The 19,412-nt window shown below is 36.4% G+C and overlaps 1 protein-coding gene across 4 annotated transcripts in view; it reads left to right on the top strand.

Annotated features, from left to right (window-relative positions):
* Positions 1-19,412, top strand: part of LOC144651197 (protein FAN-like) — a 36,038-nt gene that overhangs the window by 928 nt on the left and 15,698 nt on the right. Inside the window, exons 1-19 of one of the 4 annotated variants that reach the window (XM_078511103.1) lie at positions 7,705-8,149; positions 8,738-8,917; positions 11,211-11,309; positions 12,139-12,217; positions 12,362-12,417; positions 12,744-12,834; positions 13,110-13,178; positions 13,539-13,583; positions 13,816-13,868; positions 14,830-14,870; positions 15,025-15,116; positions 15,939-16,010; positions 16,358-16,457; positions 16,898-16,991; positions 17,875-17,957; positions 18,035-18,114; positions 18,248-18,338; positions 18,658-18,721; positions 19,110-19,161. In XM_078511103.1, coding sequence (XP_078367229.1) covers positions 8,076-8,149; positions 8,738-8,917; positions 11,211-11,309; positions 12,139-12,217; positions 12,362-12,417; positions 12,744-12,834; positions 13,110-13,178; positions 13,539-13,583; positions 13,816-13,868; positions 14,830-14,870; positions 15,025-15,116; positions 15,939-16,010; positions 16,358-16,457; positions 16,898-16,991; positions 17,875-17,957; positions 18,035-18,114; positions 18,248-18,338; positions 18,658-18,721; positions 19,110-19,161 — 1,515 coding nt within the window. In that variant the 5' untranslated portion in view covers positions 7,705-8,075. Of the gene's footprint in view, positions 1-7,704; positions 8,150-8,737; positions 8,918-9,436; positions 9,508-11,210; positions 11,310-12,138; positions 12,218-12,361; positions 12,418-12,743; positions 12,835-13,109; positions 13,179-13,538; positions 13,584-13,815; positions 13,869-14,829; positions 14,871-15,024; positions 15,117-15,938; positions 16,011-16,357; positions 16,458-16,897; positions 16,992-17,874; positions 17,958-18,034; positions 18,115-18,247; positions 18,339-18,657; positions 18,722-19,109; positions 19,162-19,412 lie in introns of those variants that run through there. The other 3 variants (XM_078511105.1, XM_078511104.1, XM_078511106.1) reach the window with 3 other exon arrangements.

Here is a 19,412-nt window from a genome sequence, read left to right on the forward strand (position 1 = left end):
TTTGCCCGTTAATTTTACGTTCGTGTGTTTTCTTTCCTGGTTTATTAATGACAGTTTCATGTAGCTTTTTATTTTCCGCTCCTTTTTCCCGGTAAGTTTTACTTGGAAAGGTAACACACAAAGATTTCTAGTCACTTGGTTTTTCAGCTAAACGCTGCTAAAACTATTAAAAGCGAGCGAGCGTCGTTTTCCCGCTGTTTCGAAGGGACCCCTTACGTAGACGAAAACTGTCAAATTTACAATTGATAAACTTCAGTTTAGTAATTTGCTGGCCTCCTTTAGCGAATTAATCGGTTAACACTGCACCAGCGTTCGCTGGGCAAATTTAAGAAGCCACGAACTTTAGAAGTCTGCATTTATTCGCGAACACGAATCTGATTATCAAACGGAAACTTGAGTGATCTAATTTCAGTGAAAAGGCCAGCGTTCAGGTCTCCGGGTTGTTTACTAAATGGATCAAATGAAATCGCTTACTCTTTCGATTTTCCTAAAAACTAACATTTTGCCTCAAGATTTCGCTGGTTTAAATTTTTTTGAAAGGTAAAATTGTTGATTTTACAGCCGCCTTGCGATTCTATTAAGCTGTTGATTTATTTTATTTTGATATCTTCGTGTTGATTTTTGCATTGTACGGCTAATCGAAATAAAACCCAGTTAAAATCGAGTAGTGAAACAAAGTTTACAGACATCGATGTCAAACTGCGCTAGAAATAAAATGAAAAAGCCAAAAGTTTATACTGAGTACTGTAATTACATAAAATTATGTTAATTGTAGCTCGAAAATAGACAAAGTGGTAAATTTTTTATATTGTTTCATCGTTTGAAAGAAACAAAATACAAATAAACACCGAGACCCCGCGTGGGGGGGGTCCAGCGGGAAATTGGATCTATATTATATTCGGCTGGAATAAAACCAAAATTTGAAATTTTGCATAGTACACACACAAAACAACCATGGCTGTTTAATTTTAAGCCACAACATTTTCTTGAGCATGAATATTTTTAAGAAAACTTTCTTGAACAAGCATGACTCATATTGGCGTTCGACCAAAACGTTAGCACGAAGATTTTGTTTTATGTTTTAATACTGCTTGATCCATCGTTGTACATGTTTAAATCCTCATATATTTTTTATTGGAAAAATCGTTTGCCAGAAATCAAATTCTTATGCAGATTAATCGATAGTGCAATGTACTACCGATATAGTACAATAGAATCCCAATTTCTAGAATACTCGATACTTCGAACCAGTGTCATTTCCCTCGAGTTTGCTCCACTCATCGATCAGTCGAGCACTGTGATTTTACCCTCGAACACGCTCGAATCAATTTTCGTTTCCCTTATTTGGAGGACGTTCGATTTTTCCTCTTATCGTAAAATCCTTTTTAAGCCATCCATATCTTTTAAGACCCCTTTCTAACAAGCCGCGCTCTGGAGGTTATTTTTTCAATATGTTAGCACCCCCCCCCCCCCCACCCCCCCGCGCGCGCGCTCTGACTCTCTATTAAGCGCCGCTTTTCCCTAGATGGTAGATCACGTCAACCTATGAACGAAAAGTACATGGCAACTTTACGCTTTTTAGGTTATTGATGAACCACGTTTACTTTTTGTTGTCCTATTTTGTGAAAGTGCGTTACTAAACAACACTATAAAACATTTCAAATCCCACTTTTACATGTACCCTAACTACCTTAAGGTTACAATTGTAAGCGGCTACTAATTTTAGCAATTTTAGCGAGTTTTGCTAAAATCGCTAAATTTAGTGCTCGCTAAAATGTGTCTCGGTCGAATTTAAAATCTAGATTGACTCTTGGTGTTTTGTTATTTTTTGATATGTTAAAGTTTAGTAGATTGACTAACTGTTGACGAAATTTTAGAAAAATCTGTAAGAGCGTTTTCAAGTAAATCAAGAATGAAACTTTCGAAAAAACACCGTTTTAATTTCAAATAGGCGCTTTAAAATTGTTTCATATTATTTGAGCACAGTTACTCTCACTGAAATATAAATACTTACACCATCAAAGATCATTAGCTAAAAGCGAAAGACGTTTTGCTTTAATTTGTTAAAATATATCGACTGCCGATTGTAGGAAATTGTAAGAAAATACCAAAAACTTCATTCTTGATTTACTCTAAAACGCTCTTACAAATTTTCCTAAAATTTTGTGTACAGGTAGTCAATCTACTATACTTGAACATATAAAAAAATGAATCCCAAGAGTCAATCTAGATTTCGAGAAAATCAAGCTTGTTTGAGAACAAAAGAAAATGTCAATGGTTGCTATGGTAACCTTTGTGACAAAGTGACGGGTAAAAAAATTAAAATTTGCTCATATTTGATCATTATGGTGTATTTTGGCAAAAATCGAACATTGGCTTCCTAGATAATTTTAATTTTCAAAACATCCACCCTTCGGCTAAAAAAACTACATCGAGCCTCCTTAAATTTAAGTACAGTTGAACCCCGGCAACTCGAACTCTGAAGGGAAACGAAAAACAGTTCGAGTTAGCGGGGTTTTCGAGTTAACCGAGTAAAAATGACTGAAAAGTGGGTCCAAGGGAAATGGAAGTTAGTTCGAGTTAGCGAGGTTGTTCGAGTTATCCGAGTTCGAGTTACCGGGGTTCTACTGTACCTCCCCTACCACTCCAAAGGGAAACAAAAACAGCATAGTCGACTTGAAAAATTCTTATAAAAATAGATGCCGGTAAACGGCAATGCAAATGCTCGTTCAATTTCAAGTGAGTTTTTTTTTACTGAACATTTATTTCCATCTAAGATATATGTCCATTAAAAACTGGTTTACACAACATCACTAACTTTTAAAATTTTTCGGAAAATTGCTAAATTAAATAGTCGCTAAATCTTGCTCAGGAAAAATCACTATAATTACCGGTATATGAAATAAGCCCTCCCCTTCCTAATAACCCCCGTCTATAACCCTTCTTCCCCCAAAAAAAGGTTTTGAAAAGAAATTAGAAAAGAAATATTAAAGCCCCACAGGGTCCTAATAAAGATTTTACCGTATTTGTCATTCTAGCACCTTGACCACAAATGACGTCATATTTGTTATCACCTCAAAGTACTGAGTGTTATATAACGAAATAAAAAAGGTGACGGCGCTTTCAATTTTTCAGCGTGTGTCGTTAGTTTCTAGGATGTGATGTAGCGTAGTCTTAAGTTTCTATTTTGAAATAAACAGATACCCAACACCTTCACGTTTTCGTGGAACATGTCTAACTTACGTACGATAAAAAATCCCCAAAATATGAGTTTTCTTATTAATTAATTACCATTGTACAAAATTGAGATAAAGATTCAAATTAACAACAAATACAGCACGAAGCTTTTTTAAAAATAAAATAAAATAATATGATTTAATTAATTTCCCTCATTATTACATACTATATTTCGAAAAGATTGTTATCAGAAATTCTCACTGATTCCTATCTTTTAATTTCGCCATATTGTTGTAAGTGACGCATTTGCATTTCTTAAAACGATTTATACTTGTTTTACATATATAATTACGATTATAAGCTATTTAGGAGAGGAGAATTTCGTTTAGATGGATAGGATGTATGGTAATCTTTATTTTCACACGGTTAAATCGTCAGCTTAAAAAATACCACATATAGTCCTAACATTAATACTAAAATTCTAAAGATAAGCTATTATAAAGAAAAAGCTACTTTTCCACGAATGCCGTGCTTTAAAGTACTTGTTTTAGTAAACCTTTAAATTTCCCAAGGGACTCTGCTTTATGCTTGTCTTACGTTGGAAGGGAGACTGTTCCAGAAGACTACGCCGCTGCATTGTAATAGTTAGTACGCGGTAATGGAACATTGAGTTTGTTCTCAGAGGCCCTTGGGTTGCAAGGTTTTTCACTTTTCAAATTTAGAGACCTGTAAACTATCGTGCCTCTTTGAATTTGCTGCTGGCGTGCTAGATTTTCTGACTCAGTTCTTCAGAGTAAATTGTAGTTTATTGAAGATAAGAGATCGTAAGAGCTATCGCGCGATAGGCCTAACATTTCTCGCAACTCACGTAAGGAATAAATACGCGCGCAAAAAAATATATAAATTTGCATCACAGTAGCCCTGACTCTAACACTAAAAAAGATGGGCGTTAGCAGTAAATTATCACCCCGTATCCACTATATACATCTCATTGACCGAAAAGACCGAGGGCCGATATTAGGCTCCTAGTACGGTCCAAAGCGCTCATGGTTAATAAGAGATTCATTATACGAATGAAAATATTTTTTATTTTTTTTTTAATAAAACGGAAGGCAGAAATCACAAAAAGAACTGTATTCTGACCGAGAACTACAGGCTAAGTTTATTTGTTTTACCTTTGTAAGCCGTTACAATGCATGAACTCGCGCGGAATTATTTGGGACAATACCCGGTCAAATACTTAGGGACGGACCATTATTTTTTTGGAGGGGGGGGGGGGGATGAAAAATATTGAAAAAAAATTGTATGCAGGGCCTGGAAACACATAAATTGTTTGCAAACACGATATGTATAACAAAAAATAGTAAGAATTTCGAAAAAAAATGTTTGCAGAGGTGCGTAAACTAAAAAAAAAAAGTTTGCAGAGGAAGATTTTTCATCCCCCCTCCCAAGAAAATAATGGTCCGTCCCTTAGAAAGTATTGGACCGACTATGGAGTGATCTGATTGGTTGATTTTGGATATTGGTTCTCCGCTACCTTCGTCGTGTTATAAGACCTGGTTACTTTTATCAACTCTTTAGCCGGAAAAACAGCATTTGATTTAGGAACAATCTGAAATATGGAATGCTACGGAGACATTTAACCTTAGGTAAAGTTCAGTCTATGTCGGGCCATTAAATGACCCATACCCCCATAGCATGAAGCGACTAGAGGTATTTGTACTTTCTTTGTAGGGGATGTTGGACCATTGCAGTCGGGGGAATAAGTGCCAGTTTATGGCGACATCACTTCTCCGAGAAGTGACCGAGCCGGCGGTTTTCGTCCCAGACGTTACTAAGCAGCATGACGTATTTGTACGCGCGATTGCTTTCGGCGTACTCGTGATTGCTCGCTAGTTTTCGATTCGACGAAATAATTCGTAAATTATTCGATTACTTCAACAAAGATTTGCCAAAACCGGCACTTTTTCCCCCGACTGATTGTAGGGCTACTGCCAGAATCAAATTCGTGAGAAACGGTTGCCTGATGGCTAGTGCGCTGGACTTCGGATCGAGCCCTGGCCGGGGTCATTGTGCTTGCTGTGTTCTTTGAAACGATGAGTTTATGGCTATTGAGAGCTTATTTCCCTGTTTTTGGGAACTCGGCAAGTGTTTCGGTCAACAGCTTAAGCTCTTGACGGGTGAGTGGACAAAATTGTTTTGCAAAAAATGCGATTGATTCTTTGCGAAGCGGGGAGAATAACTCGGTAGAGCCACTTGCTTTGCTGCCGGCCCTAGTTACGTATGCCATCAGAGGTACAGGGAACTTGTTCCTTCGCCTTACTCAGCGACAACGCAGCAGAAAACCAGGAAACTTCTTTGAAACGCAGAAAAACTTCTTTATTGTAGAGTAAACCTCGACGATACTTCATACTAACTCATAGTAGAAACTGGTAAGAGTAATCGAGGAGTTTTTAAGGCAATCGATTTGCAACAGTTTACGCGTTGCTTATATACTGACCTAGATAAATACAGGTATCTTTGCTATTAATTTTATTAGTACAAGATCTACTGTACGTGAAGTTAGTTTTTCATGCGAAAATTTGACCGTTTTTCCAGAATATAATATTCTAGTGGGTTGAGTTTCTGGTTATATTTAAAAATCCAGATTAACGTTTGAACGTTTACCTTGAGGAGTATAATGTAAAAGGTTTTCTTTGATCATGAAATGCAAAAATTTATTTTGCTCATGAATAGATCGATCTAATAGTATATTTGCTAAGTATGGGCAGATGTCCTTTTCAACTCCTTTCCTAAAGTAAACTTCTGTAAGTGCATGTTTTGTAACGATTGTACAAGTACAGTGTTAATTAGTACCTTTATGTGCAAAATTCACAGGCATTTTCTGGTTCTGAGATATTTTATGAGTTCGTTTCCTAATACTTAGGTAGGGGTCTTATTCCTCGCGGGACAAGTTGGACAAGACACTTTGCAATCACAGTGCTTCTCTCAACCAATAGTAGCATGCGTATCAGACGCCTGTGTAGTTTTTCGGTGCGTATTTGGGAAACGCGAAAGGCGCAAGACGGCCACGCGAGGACAAAAAAGAGAGAAGGCTTTCTCTTCTTTTTCCTCGCGTGGCCGTCTTGCACCTTTCGCATTTCCCAAATACGCACAGAAAAACTACACAGGCGTCTGCTACGCATGCTATATAAATAGGTACCGGCGAATTAAATGTGGTAGTGACCTTGCGATGGACTAGCATCCCATCAACGGGAGGCGGGGGAGCAGTAGAAATATTCCTGCCGACCTGATAGGTTATACCAGGCTCGAAAGCAGAATTAACCTTTCTTCCCTCAGGGCTATTCAGAAACTTGCATTGTTCTTGGAGACAGAAACTTTTATTAGGCATTAGGGCGGATATCCCACTGTGGGACGCAAACATGTAGAACATCAATTCGTGCAAAAAAATATCAGATTTTCTAGATATCAAGTGTCGAAGCAGGAAACATTACAAATCCATTGGCATAAACTGAACTATAGCAGAATAAATAAGCAAGCCACTTCAAGTGTAGTGCTCGCAGGCCTTTTATTGGTGTGACATAGACTTAGTTTGGGCGTTGCACTCTTCAGGTAATGGGCTCCTAACACAGGTGGTATATTTTAGATCAGTTTTTACATTAACAGCCTGGCCAAGCGGAGACGCAAGTATTCACAACTTGAACTTCTGTACAGACTTGCGTTGGGTGCAGTAGCCAAACGGACTCGCGCGTTTTCCTGCAAGTACACGCAAGTTGGCAAAAGAGCCATTTAAATGCAACAACTAGCCTGCGAACACAGACGTATTTCCGGCTGTGGCTATGCAACAACAGGACTCGTGTAGACTGACGTTGGGTGGCCAAACGGTGAAAAACTTGAGCCGATCTGCGTGCAAATTTGATCAAGACCAAAGTGAACGCAACGGTCAACACAGGTGCAGGCAAGTCCGGGCTAAACGAAGACGCAAGTAGACGCAGAGATCAAAACTTTATCTTTTTTTATGTTTACTGAAAAAAAAAAAAACATTTAAACTGAAGCGTTCATCATAATCAGACCACTGTCAACTAACATCTCTCATTGAACAAGACATTGCATAAGCAATTGTTCGTTATGTTTTCATAATCAATTGCGTATCGCCTTTTTGGTAGTTTATAGACACTGCGGCTTCCTTTTTCAAAGCCTTCATCTGAATTATTTATTATAATTCACTGAATTTTCCATTAAATTTGAAAAAATTCTTTGATCTTTTCAAAATCCAAAACAAAATATTTGTTTATTATACAAAAAGGATGAAAGAATCCTTTAGAAAGTCGAAAAAAGCGCTTCACATCTTTTTGTGTGCAAATCCGATTTCGCGCATTATGTACTTGCTAAATTTTCTGTCTTCTCAGTTAATGTTACCAAAAAAGGAGTTATTTAAAAGCGAGAGTATATCATTGAACAGATTTGAATTTCAGATTACAACAAATTTGTATTGCTTTAGTTCCTGTTTGATTATTAAGAACCTTTCCTTCACATTATAAAGGCAAATAACCTAAATTCGGTGATTGAAAATTGTGTGGAATTGATCTAACAACGTTTTTATCAATGAAATTGCAAATCAAAACGAAATCAAGTTTTATTAACATATAATTTTCATAACGAACTGGATAGTTTCTGAAAGGAATTTTAAAATATGACGGGAAGAGATCACGATTTTTCAGAATCTCCCGTGCTAAGTGTATGCGCGTTATGGTGTGATCTGCGCAAATTTTAATGATCTCACTCCAGCCACCTGCCTTGATCGCGAATCACCATAACAACTTACTTTTTCAAAAACAATTGGCGTGCGCTTAGCTTATCATTGCGGTTGGTTTCTGTCAACTTGTCGAGTTTTTGTAATGAACTATGGGTTTTCTAAAAACACTGTGCGACAAAGAAACAATAACTTACGGCTGGATGCGGTTATGAAAAGGTGAAACTGTCTGCCCGTTTGCTCCAATGTGTTTTGAAATGTTAGTTTATGGTTTTTTAGGAGCGAGACATCTGTTGAAACCACCTGGTTTGGCATATTTTGGTCTGTCGCCGAATAGAAGTGCCCGACTTGTTCATTAGTCTGGCGCTGTTTATGCATAGAATGAATACAAAGAACTCAAAAAAAATTATGTGCAAATCAGCCACAATGAAACATTTCAGTTGTAGTTTAACTTTTCCAAAAACGATGATAGGCTAAGAGGTTTTGTCGAAAAGATTTTTTTCGTAATTCAATTGGCCGAAGCCACCGCACAGCAAATCAAGACAAATTGCCACATGTGGGCAAAATGATTGCTAAACTCAACCGCACTTTATAAACGCTTTTAAAAGTTTCTTTACTGGTTTAATAAATTCGGTGGTAAATTGATTTTCGGCCCGCAGTGACGTATGCAAATTAGCTTGTTTCGTATTGTCCGTGAACGAAAACAGCCAAGACCATTACTAGTAAGTAATTCCAATAAATTTCCTATCTGTGGCGCTTGGAAATTTGACGCACTAAAGCCCGTGAATTTTTTTTCACGCTCCGCAGGGCTGCTACGAGACTTGGAAGCAATGTACGAGGAAGCGTTCACACGCTAACAGATAAATCCATGGCTTTGTGGGACAAGGTTCGCAAGCGATTGGGGAATTCGGACAACTCGGCTGGATGTAGTTGTGGTCGTGAATACCCAAATAGCGAAGGTGTTTTTTACGAAGATTACTTCACGAGGTGAGCTGGGAGGGTAATTGTAGGGTGAAGTTTACAGAAGTTACGGTTTTTTAGGTTTTTAGGTTACGACTGGTGGTCAAACAAGCTTACTTCCGACGCAGTCGAGTGGTTTTAAATATTTGAAAACGATTTGGACGTTCTTTATAAATCGTTAGCCCATTACTAATCGCTCGAAGGTCCGGTTGTGAGCGCGATGCGAAATACAATCGACGTTGGCCCGGCCGTGAAAACAAAGCGGAATTTTTACAGCGTTTCCCCTCCGCGGAACTTCCTCTTATACTGAAATGTATCAAAGATCGCGAGATCAGTTACATTAAAATTTATCAAGAACCACGGCTTTTTCTGGTGCGTAACTCTGGAGCGAAATTTTTTTAGACAGTACGATAGTAGGAAGATTTATTTTAAGATTTATTTTTTTTGTAAAGAATATTTTTGAAATCAATAAAAGTTTTTCTGTGCGCCAAATTTTCCGCCAACGAAAAGTTTCATAAAGGACTGGGCACTAGCCTTTGCCTTATTTACAAAATGGCGGAACTTTCATTCACATCAAGTTCTGGATTGGAGCCTCATACAATTCCTTTGAAAGAAAGGTATCGCCCTTCTTCACATTTGAAGTTTATTCAAAGAATTTCTGTAATCTGTTAGTATTTCAAAATGCGTGTTTTGTGGCTTAAAGTAGTGAAACCGAAGACAACAATAATCGCGGCGAAAAAAGCGCACAGCAGCTGTCGTGATGTTGTTCATCAGTTTTGTGCCAAAAATCGATGAACTGTTTGTTCAAACTACCCCTTTCTGTGAAAAGATTGAAAATCTATATTTTCCTATGGGAAGGCCTTCGTTTTGGTGATGCTCTATAAGATTTATCGTTTTGGTTTTACCTGACACGACACATTAATCTGTCTATAATCTTCGAGTTTTTTCAATTTTGCCGGCCTGGCCTCAAATGAATGATGTAAGCTTATCGATCACGAGACGGAAATTCTAAATTTATTAGTCAGTTTTATTAATGTGTAGACTAAACAAGCTGAGAAATATAATATAAACGCTCCAAAAGTAACTATTTATGAAAACAATGGCTTCAATGCTCTTAAACCTTAGCTTCTTTGTTTGATATTTTTATCATTCTTCTAATTTGAGAAACTTTTTCACTTTCCTTGAATGAGGGCTTATTCTCATCACATCCAGACAGTTATGATTTATGCTCTATTTTTTTCGCATAAGGTTAGAATGAAACATCTGCCTAGCTGTATGCTAATTCAGAGATGTGGAACCCTGGAGATTGACAATCTGTCTAGACATGACACTTGTTATCTGCGGCCAGTGTTGATCCATAACGACGACCTAAAAATGACAGCTAGTGCATAATTCCTGTAATGCTAATAGAACAGATTGAAGTCTAGTTCATGAAAGTAATTAGCAAAATTGGACAACTGCAATTAAGTGGGTGTCCAATGTAGAAATCATGCCATTATTTACAGACCAAATATTTGGATGATACAAGGTCCTACCACCAATAAATAAAACAACAAGAAATTGAGGCAAAACAATCAATTAAACTTTGTGGGGGATAGGTAGATAAAAAATGCCACCCCAAAGACCCTATTTCCATGACTTGATACCTTTTATCAGAGCTCCTGGCATCAAGATATTGGACTAGGCAGCCTAATTTGAGTCTGATTCGTTTGCATGCTGGTACCAGCAGTTTCTAATCCAGTTTGATAAACACAGTCACAGTATGTTTGCATATGTAATGAGGATAATACATGGTTGTGTGGAAATATGAAATTTATCTTGAGTGTTCAAATAGATATCTCAAAGTGAGTGCAGGGAAAGAGTGAAATATTGATTTGAACACGTGACAGCAGATAAATTTCATATCTCCAAGCAACCATGTATTATTCTGTTTATTATATATAAACCGAACTAGAGACAAGGTTTTTAACAATTTTCCAAAGATGTCCGAAGATTTCCTAAGAGTTTCAAAATGTTGTCTGAAGGTTGTACAAATATTTTCGAACATTTTCCGTACTTTTCTGAAAAATTTCCGAAGATTGCCGAGAAAGATCTGAGGATGCTTCGACTTAATATTGATAAACTTTGGCTCATTGAGCATTGAAACATGGCAAACTCTGCAAACTGATTGGTCAAAAATGATATCACACATGTGTGGATATCATTTTTATCCACACATACGTGATACCACTTTTATCGATTTGCTACCACTTGCTATAGCACTGCAGTTTATACTTTATGTAATGTCTGATTTTTGTTTTTTTGCTTAAATTTGTATTAGATTTTCCCTGCTACTGCTAGAACCAGGCGAGATTTACTTTGAAGATTTTAGTGTTTTTCATTATCCATATGACTTGCCTGAAGAAGAAGCTATCAAAAGGTATTTGCTTGTACAAGTATCATTAGATGATATAAAACTTTTTTATTAGGTAGAGGAATATCGAGAAGTGTTCAACATTTAATTAAATTCACCTTACTAATACTTGTCTACAAGATGTATGTTGTGGTTCAGTTTTACCCTTGGTACAGTTTCCTGTTTTAATAAATAATTGTACCAAGGATTTACTTAAACCGCAACACATGTATGGAAAGGCATAAGGAGATTTTATATTTTGACATCAGGGCTAAAAGGACTAATAATCCAACCGTGTCTAAATTTAGTTCAGCTAGTATTAAATTTAATTATTAATACCAGTAAAAATGTTCTAGGATCATACCAGCAATGTATGCAGAGAGATATGGAGCTATAGCATTTTGTACACATTGCAGACCTATAATATTGAAGGATAACTGTTGCTTTTACTTGCCAGCTGACGTAATGTTCTCACTAGAGAACTCTGATCATATTTCAACTTTGTTTACCCCATCACAGTACTTCTGCTTATTGGCTAAGTGGTTTACAGTGCTGGTGTTGTAATCCAGGAGTTCCTGGGTTCAAACCCTCCTGTTAAAAGGCATATACTTAAAATGTCTGGTGTTTCAGCTGACGTACTCGGTCATTGTTTCTTGGTTGTCCTGAATCCTTAGTCACGCTTTCAATTGTATATAGCTAACTAGTCTGCCTCCTGCTTGTTGGGATGCGTAACTATTTGTTTCCCCTGTTTCAATGGCATGTCAGTGTACTAACGAATGAGTACTTTTCATTATTTAGTAATGTGGCCTTGAAAGGATATACTTACCGGTACTATTTGTTGTTCTTATTTTTACAGGAAGCAAAGAGGGAGATTAAAGATCTGTTCAAAGTCTATTCTTTTTGACCCCATTGATACATCCTGCCCAATTTTAAAGGTACTTACAAGTATGTCTTGTTATGGCTAAAACTAGTGTCATATTAGAAAATGAAGCATAGCTTTCTGGACATTAGAAGCCCGAAAGAAGTAAACCATCAGAAGTAGTTGTGTTAAAATTTAACCATTGTTGGTTTGGTTCCAGTTTCCCCTTAGAGAATGTATTTCGATTGCTCACTGGTCTGGATCTCTCATGTCAAGGTGAGATGGTAATGGTATCTTGTCAAAAAACCTTATGTTGTGAGTTTTCTTTTATTTGGAATTAATAGTGTAATTATCAAGCCACTCAATCACTCTGTCAGTTGGTTACACAGTCAATGAGATTTTTCATTAGGGGTGGGTGGGTAGGTCAGTTGGTGGTTCATCAATCAATCAATCAATCAATTAATCAATCAATCAATCAATTAGTCATTCAGTATTTCTGTTTAGCCCTCTGCCTGTCTATCCCTCCATCAGTCCATAATCTGTCTGCCTGTTCATCCATTCCATTAAATCTTTTTGGTTTATTTTATCATTGTTTGCTTTAGAATTGACAAAGGAGATGTGCTGGCAATTGAGTCCAAGCAAGTCATAGAAATGAAAGAAGGCAACACTATAGCACCATATACGTTTAGAAGAGTAAGTACTGTGATCCACAACCACTAAAACCATAACATTCCCTGATTCATTACAAAGCAAATATGTGATTATTAGCTTACAAAATTTCATTTCTTGTTAGTGTGAAAAATGAAAGAAAGTTGTCAACTAGGGCATACACATGTATTTGTCAGAACTGAAAATTTATTAAAGACAATAATATTAATAAGGAATTCATTTAATCAAATGATATGGTAAATTCGAATTTTATTTGTTAATTATTAGCCTGCCATTTATTGTTTTTCTGTCTCTTGCAGGAAAAAGCCAAGTATTTATTTTCATTTAATTTTGTAGCTTTGAATTTTGTATTACCCCAGTTAGAACAGGTGGGTTGTTTAATGTTTTGGTAATATTTGTATGTAAACTTAATTTTAGTGATTAATTTAAATTTAAAATTTGCTCATTTTTCATTTGATAATGAATAAATCAATCAAACAGTCAGTCAGTCAGTCAGTACAGTCAGTCAGTTAGTCAATCAATCAATCAATCAATCAATCAATCAATCAATCAGTCAGTCAGTCAATCAGAAAGTCAGTTATAATTGATAATTACAATCAATTTGATTTCCAGTAAACTGAACTGCACTTCTTGGCCTTGGTTTATTTAGTAATCATTTTGAAGTTATTGTTTAAAAACAAGTCTTAAATATTCAATTATTATAACCTTTTTTCTGCTATTTCTGACAGCTTCACAGAGCATCCACTCTCATGCCGGCTGATCAGCAAGCTATGGTGGGTGAATTAGTAACTTTTTTATTAGTGTATTCTTGAGTGCTGAGAAATAACACAAATAATAAATTCCTGTTAGTGACAGCAATTGATTGTTAGGATTTAACTTTTAAACTTACAAACGTATTAAGTCTGTGTGAGCAGTGCAACAATAATATTATTAGTCCTTAAAACTTAGTCAGATTGGGTAAGGTGCATGTTAAATGTTTAACTCAAATGTATCTTTCTCCCTTAGATTAATTCAATTGTACAGTCACGGCAGGCCAGAGTTAGTTTTAATACAAGTTGGTAAGTTTCCTGTTGATTTCCGTGGCCCCTTAGTTAAGCTTGCCATATAATGTACCTCTAATTTTTATAACTGTTTAATAATGAGTCTTTTCGAAGCTATCAGTAAGCCATAAATTAACATTAATTATCGTAATCATGATGACTGCTAATGACATAGCCTTAGTACAAACAACAGTACGCACCCATTTAATGAGGGCACACTTTGTAATTATTAAAATTAACTAGCTTTTGTAAACTTTAACTTAAAGTTCTATCTGTCATCAGTCCTACGTCACTACGGAGTACCATGAGAAGCACGCGCGCTGCGAGCCTCTCCTATGGCCCTCTCAGGACTACCCCTTCAGGATATCCTTAAAGCAGGTGGATGGTCGAATGCGGAGGTCTTTGCTCGTCACACACAAGCCTTTGGCCAGAACTCGGAACCATAGATCGCACTAGACAGAAAACAATGAAGTTTTTTTTGTCGCAACGCGTCCGCACCTCACCTTTGATCATCGCAATTTACTTTTTCCTTATTGTCAATCACAATGTTTGAGGTATATTTCCTCCCCCACACTGCCGTCTCCTTTATACTGCCCGGTGGACTGCCAGCGCCCTGAAATCTCATGGTACTCCGAGTGACGAGGACAGAAGAACAAGACACCGAAGTATGTTTGATGGGATCACTGTCACAGTCCGGGAGGTGCCCCCCTTAGGGGCCCCGTCCCACCCTCCTTCCTGTGAGTGCAGCAAGTTATCAAGGCCAATAAGCGGCGCGTGCCCATGTTCCCCGGGAGGAAGAAGAACCCTACAAACACAACTACAGGTAAGTCCGTAATTGTAGAATTATTTTCAAAACTTGGTGTAATTGGACATAAACTTACTTTCAGTTCTAAATTTTAACATTCTACTGGGTATGTACAGTCAGTATTGAATTGTGTGACTTCCAATAATATTGCATTTATCTATCATTTCTTTTCAGGTTAGAAGATTTACACGAGAAGATTGTCATGGAAACAATGGGTATGTTACTACATGTGTTTCCCTTTTTCAGTGGCTGATCAGTGTAGTCAAAGAGAAACTGGTGAATGCAGATATCTGATCGAAATGTACACCTTTTTATTTAAAATTGTCAAGAGAAACCTGATTGTAATTTTTCTTTTCCTTCTCTTTCCAGCAAAACGGATCACCCCTCTTGTGTGCAATCCAGGTCGCATTATGCTCACCTCTTCAAGACTGTACTTTCAACCTTTTAATAATGCTGACCCAGTAAGTCCTAGCTTTTAAACAATACTTTTAAATATAACAGATTTATAGTGAACAGGCTTTGTGCTAGGAATTCATATTTTAATTGACAAGGAACCATCTTTCTTCAACTCTGTGGTGGCAGAAACATTTTGTTTAAAAAAAGTTTACAAAAAGGAGTGCATTGGTCCAGTTGGAAGTTTTCGTAAAATGTTTAAAGAATTGGTAAACCAATTCTCCTGATCAATTAATTACAAATCACACAAAATATTGCTCTTCCAAAATCTTGATTTTAGTTGTCATTAATCAAAAGTTCACTTAATAAGTGAGGATGGGGCGATATTCAATACCAACTATTCAATACACCAATATTTTGACAATTTTGGAAAATATCAATCAATACTCCTGAAAAATTTTGCACTTTTGATACATTTTGAATACTGCACATGTGACCTGAGCCTGCGCTCTTGTGGTCAGCACCTGAGGTTTAAAAATGCAACACTGAGCAAACAAATAATGATATTCTTGTCAATATTGAAATTGCTGATTCAACCTTGAAAGAAAGAGACCAATAATCAACATTGATGGCGATTTATAGTACCAGGGCTGTCCCTTGTATGGTCAAACAAACCACATGGACGGCATGGAAATCAGGACGGCAATGACATCATAGTATCAATATCAAGAAAAAAGGCAAATACTGTGTCTATATTGTATCGTTTTGAAAAACTTGTATCGGCCCATCTTTACAATAATAAGATTAGCTTGCGGTTTCTTTTGATTGAAAGGAATGTTGACTCATTGTCAGAAATTCATTTGACTTTACTTTCTTTTGTTTACTTACAGTGTCCAGTTGTTAAATGCAAATTATCCAAAATTTGCAGGGTTGTCAAAAGAAGATATCTTCTTAGACATGTGGTATGCTTATCATTTCTTTAATATGTAATTAAATATAATTGTGTAAATTTGAATTCAACTGAGTTTTATACTCACGTTCTTGCCAATATGTATACAGCTGTGAAAATTAGCCCAGAGATAAAAGTTCATGGTAAAAACTGCAGTCCATTAATGTTTAAAGACCTTGCTGGCTGTGTATAGTTCTGACTGAACTATATGGTATCCCCTCCCCTATTATTTTGCCTTCATGTCAATACTTTTTCAAAGTTTGATAACATATTAAACTTCTCTTCAAGATGTCCCATTTTCATTTCAAAAACAACAACAACAAGTACTTATAGCATAAATAACGGTTTTTCATTTGACAGGGTGTGGAAGTTTTTTCGACTGATGGTTCTCATATGTATCTCATATTCAACTCACCTAAAGAACGAGACTTATTTTACGAACAAATTGTTCAACAGCCAGGTGGGTTATTAATATCTTTTGGCATGCTTCTTTAGTGTATTTTGTGTTTTGCACTGGACTATATTTTCAACATGGCCTTGGGATTGTGAAAGGCCTGTTTATTCTTTCTTTTCTTTAATTAAAAATGGCTTAACTCAATGCATATTTTTTTGTAAAGGGAGCAGGGATCAGTGGCGCAGTGGTGAGAGCGCTCCCCTCCAACCAATGTGGGTCGAGTTCGATTTCAAGAATTCTGTGTCATATGTGTTGAGTTTGTTGTTGGTTCTTGTCCTTGCTCTGAGGGTTTTTCTCCGGGTTCTCCAGTTTTCCTCCCTCCACAAAAACCAACACTTCCAAATTCCAATTCGATTAGGAATACACAGCCCCACAAGCTCATAGCTTTAATCCTCACCGTGTCCAAATAAACTAAGGTCATTTATTTATTTTATTTTTACTTATAGAGGTTGAATTAGAAGACACAAGACAAGAGAACATGACCTTAAGATGGCAGAATGGAGCTATCTCAAATTTTGAATATTTAATGTACCTTAATAGGTAAGTTGAATTGATATGCTTGCAACAGTTATACAATGCATTTTTTAAATTTACAAATTTTCAAAAAGTTTTCGAATAACAAAATCTTTTGTGAAACTTTTGAGAAGAAAAATTAGCGATAAGAAAATAGAACAACGGTTCGATGACTCCATGTCATCATTATCAAGTTAAAAAGAATACTGAGTTGAAGCTTTATAAATATAGTTAGTAGAAACTCAGCTGTGTTCTATTGGAAGGAATCTGATTGGTTCTCCCACTGTTTTCTATTCGCCGAAGAAAACAGTCGCGCGCGGAGTAACTTTTTAAGCGGTAAATTTTCTTGATTTTCGTCTTTAAAGTGCACAATATTGTAGGTTTTGGACTGCAATCCTTTAGAGTTTCTACTAAAACAATTAGACTACTCGCCCTCGTTTTCTATGAGCGATAGTCAACTCGGCTGCGCCTCGTTGACTATTTGCTCATAGAAAACTCGGGCTCGTAGTCTAATTGTTAATTATCAGAGAATGGAGTGAAAATATTTGGGTTGTGAAAATCTATGTAATACATAGTAAAAAGGTTGGCACAGACGAAATCTGATTGCGTGTTAAGTGTAGTCATAATGTTCCTGATGTAGAGCATTTCATAAATTAAACAATCCAGCTTTGTGTGGCATTTCTTTAGAACAGTCAACTGGTACTCCAGTCTTCGATCTCTATATAAAGCGTCAACTCTATATTCTAGTTAACTTGATAATGATGACATGGAGTCATCGATACGGAAACATAATTCTATTTTCTTATCGCTAATTTTTCTTCTTAAATGTTTCGCAAAAAAGGTTCTAATATATATCACTGAGTGTACTTAAGGCTTGTGGAATAAAGTGGTTGTTGTTCTTGCCTTTCAGTTTAGCAGATAGAAGTTTTAATGATCTCACACAGTATCCTGTGTTTCCCTGGGTACTAGCAGATTACAAAAATTCTGAGCTTGGTAAGTTTACCCATTAACCTAACACTCAATCTCACAAATAGCACACAAAATAACTTAAAGTATTTGTTTGTTTCTAGATTTAAACAAAGAAGAAACATTCCGAGATTTGTCTAAACCTATAGGAGCCCTAAATAAAGTGAGACTAGCCCAGTTAAAGGTATGAAGCTGATTAAAGTACAGCTCGTTCATACATTTGTGCATACAGTATATAAAAATAAAATTTTGCTGCCGTTTAAAAGTTGAATTTGTTATAAGTTACTTTTGGTGATTGGTAAATGTTGTATTTGCAGGAGAGATGCAAGGAGATGCCAGATCCCAAGTTCTTATATGGCTCTCATTATTCCACTCCTGGTTATGTGTTGTACTATCTTGTTAGAGTTGGTAAGATTCTCTGTTAGTGGTTAATGCACTTAGGCATGCTGTAAAAATTTTGGATTTGGGTTTTATGTGTAGAATCTTTTCCTGGATTTAAAGCATGCTTTTTTCACAGATAAATATTACTTTGCTTCCGCTTATTGCAAAGCCTACAAGTTTAATGTGGAACCCCCTTCTTCTAAAACACAGAATCTAATACATAATAAATATATATTTAATAAATATTATATATCCCGGCCACCATATTAAAGCTAAGCCTTAAGATATTTGTAACTATAGTGTAATTTTCTTAACTCACTGAAGTTTGATTTGTTTGTCTTCGCAGCACCAGAGTTTATGCTGTGCCTACAGGGAGGAAAATTTGACCAACCGGATAGATTATTTAACAGGTGCATACTTTTTGCCCGTTTTAAAAATAGAAATTGATTGACGTCTTTTAATTTGTGATTAACCCGCATTTCTTTGGTCAAACGTCGTCCACAAGATAAGATAAGATAAGATAAGATAAGATAAAATTTTATTGTACACACTTAAGTAGTCAAAGCATTGTATTTCGAATATAAGAAAGTGGTTTGATTGATTGGAACCCTTCAAAAGTATAAATACGACCGAACGGTCACCAAAATAATGTAGTGCAAATATTTTGATTTAAAAATCTGCCCAAGGCTTTGGGCTTCCTAAATCCAACTTTCTAGCAATCAGTCATGAAATGTAGCAAAATGTTTATCAATTATGTTCTAGATAATATTGTAAGTTGATCTTTTTACTTATATTTAGTATTGGTGAAACCTGGGAGAATGTTTTGACAGGACATGCAGATGTCAAAGAGGTATGGGTACATTTTTTTTGGTCTAAATAGAGGGATAAATTTTATCAGTAAGCACAACTATGCTAAATGTAAGTACATGGTTGATTTGGCTCAAAGGACAGTTGCAAATTACAACGAAACGCACCAAATCGTTGCTATTTCGACTACCACCCTCCAACAACAGTTCCCGGCTCCAAAATTTCGACCTTCTTTGGAATCGCAGACAAACGTTGTCTATAAAATTCCTTGTGCTGAGTGTTCATGGTGTTACA

This window comes from Oculina patagonica, chromosome 4 (assembly GCF_052425735.1).
Source record: "Oculina patagonica isolate OP01 chromosome 4, crgOcupat, whole genome shotgun sequence".
Classification (NCBI taxonomy): Eukaryota; Metazoa; Cnidaria; class Anthozoa; order Scleractinia; family Oculinidae; genus Oculina; species Oculina patagonica.